The sequence below is a fragment of the Miniopterus schreibersii genome (genome assembly GCF_964146895.1).
Source record: "Miniopterus schreibersii genome assembly, chromosome: 13".
Classification (NCBI taxonomy): domain Eukaryota; kingdom Metazoa; phylum Chordata; class Mammalia; order Chiroptera; family Miniopteridae; genus Miniopterus; species Miniopterus schreibersii.
Window position 1 is genome coordinate 53,737,366 of NC_138113.1, and position 7,730 is coordinate 53,745,095.

The 7,730-nt window shown below is 50.1% G+C and overlaps 1 protein-coding gene across 3 annotated transcripts; it reads left to right on the forward strand.

The window, feature by feature from the left end:
• Positions 1-836: 836 nt before the first annotated feature.
• Positions 837-5,847, forward strand: ITPRIPL1 (ITPRIP like 1). Of its 3 annotated transcripts, none has more exons than XM_081155839.1 (3): positions 837-997; positions 1,636-1,719; positions 2,559-5,847. In XM_081155839.1, exon 3 carries the CDS (start codon positions 2,573-2,575, stop codon positions 4,223-4,225), a length of 1,653 nt encoding a protein of 550 aa, XP_081011965.1. In that variant the 5' UTR covers positions 837-997; positions 1,636-1,719; positions 2,559-2,572; the 3' UTR covers positions 4,226-5,847. The 3 variants fall into 3 exon arrangements, with proteins under 3 accessions (XP_081011965.1, XP_081011963.1, XP_081011964.1); XM_081155837.1 differs by lacking the exon at positions 837-997 and adding an exon at positions 1,244-1,485; XM_081155838.1 differs by lacking the exons at positions 837-997; positions 1,636-1,719 and adding an exon at positions 1,266-1,485.
• The last annotated feature ends 1,883 nt before the right edge of the window (positions 5,848-7,730 follow it).

The window sequence follows — 7,730 nt, forward strand, 5'->3', positions numbered from 1 at the left end:
TCAGTCCCCAGTAGGGCGCCATGCAGGAAACAGCTGATCAATGACTCTCTTTCAACATTGATGTTTCTATCTCTCTGTCCCTCTCCCTTCCTCTCTCTGAAATCAATAAGCACATTTAAACACAAAAAAAACCAAAAAATCCTCACCTGACCATGAAGACTTGGCTTGAAACACCATTGGGTTGCGCACTCTGAAATGTATTTTTTTCATTCCGACATTGTCATGTCACAAATTTAAAAATAATGGAGAATTTCATTATCATCACCTGAATGCTTAGTAGCAGCCTATGGTCTGTTCTTTGCATTGCAAGTTTATAAAGAGGAACTTTGGAACTTCAGTCAGTCATCCAGAAGACAGTCTTTCCCCCTCCGTGATTAAGCCAATATTTTTGCAAGGATGGTCAAAGTTGTTTGGGGCTCCCTCTTCACTGCCACGGGATAAGGAGACCTGAAACTTGTCTTTCAGCAGAAGAACTTTAGTTACTATCGAGATCACCCTTCCTTTTCTCCCTGGGTGTTTGACACAGGGCAGAAGGCTGGGGCTCTTCAGGAAATCCATTCCGTTGGTGTTTCTCAGTGTTAATCCTAGGGCTTGTCCCGCCTCCACACTTTATAAAGTTCTCTTATACACTCACCTCATAAGCAGAGCTACCGTAGGTTTAGAATTCTTATTGCTACATGGCTAGTGAGTGGCAAGCAAGGCCTCAAGCCAGGTCCTTGGGTGCTGTGTGGCCGGTCCAACATGAGAGCCAGAAGGAGCTGGGGAGGAACTCCCGGGTCTGGGGGTGGGCTGGGAGTGATGCTGACAGCTCACCTCATCTGTACCATGTTGCACAGGCCCGAAGTGGAAAGGACGTTTCCCTTGTCAATTCCTACTTAAGCCACCAGCACCCTCACACCTAAATTCGTCTATTCCCCACTGAACCGAGCTGAGTGAGGATGGCCACCGCACCGCAGTGCCCCCTGCCGCCACGCCGGCGGGGCTGAGCAGCTGCAGGGTGAGCGCCCTTTAGCTACGAGTCCGGGGCCGCAGCCCCTGTGCGCAAACGCTTGGGAGCCGGGGCAGCGACAGAGGGTGGGTGCGCGCCACGAGGGTCACCGCGGCCCGAGGGCGAGCTACGGCTGCAAGCTCCGGGGCCTGGGTGTGGTGGGAGAGTATGGGCGGGGCCTGCACCGCGGAATTGGGCTGGGCTGGGCTGGGCGGGGCCTAGACGGCGCTGGGCGGGGCCTGGACGGCGGGAGTCGCTGGGCGGGGCTGGCGCCCTCAGAACCGCGCGCGGCACCTTGCTGTCTGGTCTCAGCGGCCGGCGCGCACAGACCACCGGACACTTGGACAGACATGGTGTGCTCCCCGGGAGAGGGAAATGGGGCTACTCCCGCGGGCGGACCCGGCGAGGTACCAGGAGCCCCGACGCAGCGGGGAAGTAGGCGGGAGCGGTCAGGCCGCACTGTCTCTTTAAGACCGTGTTCCCGCTGACAACCGATGGTGAGGAACCTGGCCCCAGGTCCCGGGAAAACCCCAGGGAGGATGGGCATTTGAGTGCTCAGGTCTTTGGGGTGGAATTTTGGGAGGTTATGAATGGAGGGGGCACACTGCTTTATGCCAAAGCCCCAGGTATCTTGTAAATTTTAACAGGGCTCGGGTGAGCCTGAGCAAGGCCAAGTTCCAAGGGGAGGAGAGGACCCCTTCTGTCTTCAGCGCCCTTCCTTCATGATCTCGGTAAGCCCAGCCAGCTTGTGAACTAGTGGGGTGAATACAGGAAGCGTCAGGCCTCTGTGGTGGGTGGGGGGGCAGAGGAACCGACTACTGTCAGCTGTCAGGTGGCCTTGGCCACCGGGCCTTTCACAGGTTTCCTAGGCTGAGAGGTGCAGCTGTGCCTGCCTATGGGCCCTGATGAGGCATCCGGCAACCCCCTTAGGACCTCAGAGAGCACAGCAGCAAGCAGTGGAGAGGTGGCTGGGCACTGTGCCTCTCTGGTGCTCACTGGGAGTTGGACCACTGGGCACCAGGGAGAAGAGGCTGAGTTGTCTGAAGACAATGGGTGATAGAGATAGAATTGAGGACTGTGAAGTCACAGTGTAAGTGGGATGCTACAAGTGGGGCCTAGGTCTGACTGCCTGGCAAGAGGAAAGGTACTGCCCAGGCAGACCAGTGCTTCCTGCCCGTGGAAGGGAGCCTCTAGGATCAACAGGGCACACCTGGTTCCCATGGTGGACTGATGAGTTGGGTAAGGCCACCCTACCACTAGGATGCCCCTCCCCATCCTACACAGGGATGAAAGCAGTCCCATGTCCACAGTCTGGAAGCCTAAATACCACTTACACCATGGGGAAGGAAAGCAGTAGAGAGACTGAGAGGCATATCCTGCTGTCCCCCTTTCTCCCAAAACTCCTCGGGGCAGATCACCCAGGCTCTGTTCAACCCAGCTCTGTTGAGCTTTCTGTTCGTCCTGGGTAGTTGGCTTCCAGGATTTAGGGATCCAGGACTCTGGGGAATATGCACTGGGGGAGCAGATGAGTCCTGAAGATTACCACTGACTCCCACCCCTACTTCTCCAGATGCAGAGGCCTCCATGGCTGTGCTAAGCCTTCTGTTCTTGGCAGTGATGTATGTTGTTCACCACCCCTTGATGGTCAGCGACCGGATGGACCTGGACACATTAGCCAGAAGTCGGCAGCTGGAGAAGCGCATGAGTGAGGAGATGCGCCAGTTAGAGATAGAGTTTGAAGAGAGAAAGCGAGCAGCTGAGCAGAAGCAGAAGGCACAGAACTTGTGGAGAGGAGACACATCCAGTGACCAGCTAGTGCTCGGAAGGAAAGACATGGGGTGGCCGTTCCAGGCCAAAGAGGGGCCACTGAGCTGGATGCTGGAAAACCTGTGGAATGCCGGCCTCTTTTGCCTTTTTCTCATCTTTGAGCTTCTGCGACAGAACATGCAGCACGAGCCAGCCTTTGATTCCAGCAGTGATGAGGAGGAGGAGGAAGTCCAGGTGGTGCCTGCCACCTCCTACAATTGGCTTACTGACTTCCCTTCACAGGAGGCCCTGGAATCCTTTTACAAACACTATGTCCAGAATGTCACCCGTGACCTGCCCTGCACCTGCGAGTTCGTGGAGAGCTTTGTGGACGACCTCATTGAGGCCTGTCGGGTGCTCAGCCGCCAGGTGGTCAGCCACCGGGAGGCTCACCCACAGCTGGAGGACTGCCTGGGCATCGGGGCTGCCTTTGAGAAATGGGGAACCCTCCATGAGACCCAGGAATTCGATATCCTGGTGCCCATTGTTCCCCCCCAGGGCTCCATGTTTGTGCTGGAGATGAGGGATCCATCTCTAGGCCGCCGCTGTGGCAGTGTGCTGGTGGAGTCAGAATGCGTGTGCAAACGCGAGAAGCTTCTGGGGGATGTTCTGTGCCTGGTGCACCACCACAGGGACCACTCGGGCCTCTTGGGCAAGTGCAGCAGCTCCATCAAAGCAGCCCTCTGCACCGGCTCCCACCTGGATGTATGCAAGACCGTACAGTGGTTCCGGAACATGGTGAGCAATGCCTGGGCCCTCGTGGCTCACAAGTATGACTTTCAGCTCAGCCTCCCACCGTCTACCACTTCCTGCAAGCTCAGGCTGGACTATCGCTCAGGCCGCTTCCTCTCAATCCGCTTGGTCCTGGGGGTGCAAAGGGAAGATACCTTGGTCTATCTGGTGAGTCAGGCCCCTGACCAGGAACAGCTCACTAATGTGGACTGGCCTGAGTCCTTTGCAGCCTGTGAGCACTTGTTCCTGAAGCTAATAGGGCGTTTTGCTCCGGAGAACACCTGTCACCTCAAGTGCCTCCAGATCATTTTAAGTCTCCAGGACCTTCAGAGCTTACCCCAGGGAGCATCCTGTCCCATCCTTACCTCTTACCACTTCAAAACAGCCCTCATGCACCTGTTGCTGTGGCTGCCCCTCACGGACTGGCAGCACAGCATGCTCTCCCAGCGGCTCCAGGACATCCTCTGGTTCTTGGGCCGTGGCCTCCAGCAGAGGTCCCTCCATCATTTCCTCATTGGTAACAGCTTCCTGCCCCTGACCATCCCTATCCCTAAGAAATTTCGGAATGCCGAGCCTGTCAATCTCTTCCAACACCTGGTGCTAAACCCCATGGCACATTCACAGGCACTAGAAGAGTTCCACAACCTTCTGACCCAGGTGAAAGCTCTGCCTTGTGCCCCATTGGCTGGGGCACATTAATGTAAAGGCCATGAATAAAGGGGAGAAGGTATTTCTGGTTCTTTTTTTGTTGTTAATCCTCACCAGAGGATATTTTTTTCATTGATTTTTAGAGAGAATGGAAGGAAAAGAGTGTATGAAAGAGAGATCGATTTATTGCCTCCCTCATGCAACCCAATAGGGGCCAGGGAACGAACTTGCAACCCAAGTACATGCCTTTGACTGGAATTGAACCTGACCCTTCGGTGCACGAGCCAACACTCTACCACTGAGCAACAATGGCCAGGGCATATTTCCGATTCTTCAGGCTGCAAAAGAGTTTATTTTTCAGATACATCAGTGGTGTATATGACCTTTACCTTGTGCATAGGGGTTATGATAGATTAAGACACTTTAAGGAGTTCGTGGTCACAAAGATGGGTCCCAGTGGGTCTTCAGAGCTTTTCTTCTCCTGACTTAACTTTCATCATGACCCACAGAGAGCCCAGGGAAACGGATGTTGTCGGAGGATCTTGCTGCTAAAGAGATCCAGAGGTGGCCTGTGAAGTTGTGTTTTGTATCAACACTGGAAATGAAAGAATCAGAATACCTCCATTCCAGCTCACTCCTCATATTTTAGGAGCTAATTTTTCAGACTTTCACTATTTGAAGATATAACCAAGATGTTTATTTTCTGTTTTCTTAATTTAGCCTAATCTTTATATGAGACAGTATAGCTGTTTTTATGCACCTGAAAAAATTCCAGTACTACTCAAGTAATTTATTAGTATTGATTCACAAATATTAAGTAAATAGTGACCTGTCCCATAATTGAGATAATGTGTTTACTAAAATTAAATGGCCAACATCTGATGACTTCTCAGTGCCTGGAAGCAACATTATAAAACCCTTAAAGAGGGTGATCTTTTCGGGGCTCTGAGATGAACAGCTGTTTCTGAGGGGAGCCACCTGTTTGTTAAATAGGAAGAAGTTTTAGCTACCATGTGTAGCTGTGCCTTTTCTCAGTCTGGTAATGCCTTTATATTCTCTTTTCAAAGATTGAAAAGGGATTACTTGAACTATATTTGCAGTTTTTCAAAGAAAGGTCAGAACAGTCGATCTCTGGCAGGGCTGAACTGGAAGGGACTATGAAGCTGTCCAACTCGAACAAAGTCGCGATTCTGGAGATGTGATTGATCTATTTTTCTGTTCTTTAAAACCCTGGGCAGCCTGAGGAGAACGGTTAAGAAATGTGACAACAGTTGTGGGTGTGGCTGTTTTGGAAATCCAATGCTGTTCCTACGTTGCAAGCCAGGAAGATCTGCTCGGAAGAGAACCGGGCCGCACATTTAACTTGACCTCAGGGGTGTTAAGATGCTGGCTGTATGGGCTTTGGTTGTAGAATCCACACCCTCCCCCAAGCAAAAATAAATTACAAGTGTCCCAGAAGCTGATACCAGTCAATATCTGGGATTCCCACTACTCAGTAGCTACTGTGCTCCCATGTTGTCTGCTGGTATCTGCCGGAACTGCTTTCAGGTTAAGATGCAGTGATGGTTGGTTCCAGCTGGTGGGATTTTGATGTATTATAAACATCCATATGCTTTTTGTTTAGAAAATAATTTACTGGTGTTTCTTTCTAAATAAAGGAGACTATTTTCTGTATCAGTTGGAATCTGTGCAATAACACACACAGCAGATCCGCATTCTCCCAGCCTGTTCCCACGATGTTCACATTACCCTGATGGCTCATCCAGCACATCCTGGTGTTTCTCAATGTGCCTTGAACAAGTTTGCCCTGTGGTTTCCCAGTGGCCTGGCCAATAGCCAGAAAAGAATAATTCAGAATGTTAAGGAACATCTAAGTCATTCATTTTCATGGGTGCCCAACCCAAAATATCAGCGAAACTGAAAGATCTTAGTGTGTTACAGACAACATACATAAGTTCTAGCGAGCATAAGTCTGTCAGGTAGTGAGAAGGTGGTATTATGTTCTAGCACTGTGGGGTTTCTAGACTAGTAAGAGGCAAGAAAGAAAACATGAAGTTATGAGCGGGCAGAAGACAAAGGGAACAGTCAGCACAGCTTGGGTGGGGCAGCAGGTATAAGAAAGAGCATAGAAAAAACAAGTAGTAGGAAGAACAGAGCCATAGTGCTCTGGGAATACTACAATGAAAGGGGAAACCTCCAGATATTTAGGAAGCTGAGTATTCTTCTAAAACAATACCTGGCTGGCACCCAGGATAGAACAGCAGTTATAGTAATGAAAATAGTAGCGTTCACTGAGCATTGCCAATGTTCTAAATGCTTCACATCTGGTAACTCATTTAATCCTCACGCTAGCACCCCATGAAGTTGGTGCTTTACCGTCTCCATTTTACCAACGAGGTAACAGGCACAGAAAGGGCACACAACTTCCCCAAGGTTACATAGCTGGTAAATGGCAGAGCCTGGAGAAAATTACCTGTCCCAGCAACCTTCCAGCAGTGTCTTGGGAATCAAACAACATGTAGAGCTTAAAGTTCTTTGAAAAGCAAAAAGCAGTGTATTAATTTTAAGCCAAAGGGTGGTATGTTGTTTGGAAATTCCAGAAGACAAAATCGTTGGTTCTTAGCCCAGTCTTTAGGACGTTGGGAGTTTCATATCACAAAATTAAAGGCATTTGCTCAGAGACCAAAATTAATGTAAAGCCATTTCAACTATGTGTCCTTTGAGCCCCAGTGACAACATGGTTTGTATCATGAACTACATTATGATAAAAGCCAGCTGCAAGCTGCAAGTTCAGGGCAAATTTGAAGCCAAAAAATTGCTTGTTCAGGGAGCCAATTTATAACACTATTGTTTCTCGCCTAAACTAAGGCTGTTTGCTTTCATCTGGGGGCAGTAGAATCTCAGTGAGGAGTGAAATGAGGAAGGTGAATGGCCTCAGCATTGCTTTTCTGCTGAGAAGGGATGGGGGAGGGTTCCCACTACTTTACTTTTGTATAGACAGGGTAACTGAGTGTTGCACACCATTGACACCATTGATTCAATCTTTTGACACCCTCTATACTTCTAATCCTCCAAAACAAAAGATGAGCATTCAGAGTGGGAGGTGAATGAGCTACCTGCATTCACAGAGAGCAGAGGGTGGAGCGGGCCCCTTCTTCCCAGCACATGGAGCCCCAAACAGTCAGCTTAGGAGGCTCTATTATAACCACAAAACAGCCTCATGCCTTACCTAATGGGTCACCTAGTAGCATTTCTTTGCCAGGATTTCCAAGCCAGTTCTTCAGAGGATCCTGATTCTGTGCCACCTACCACCTTCCCAGCACCCACTGCTCTTAGAAGGTGCAGACATAGAATCCAGAGGCTCACACTCCTCGACCCTAAGGTATACTGACCCTATGTGGTCAAGGGAGTTTAATCTGTTACTAATTCCTCATAAAGCCCAGTGAAAGGAGGTATTCTCATTACACTGTTCAATAAATGGGAAAGGAGATGAGGCCCAGAGAGGTTAAGATGCCCAATCTAGGATTTAAACTTGTGTTCCGGTGTCACTCATTCA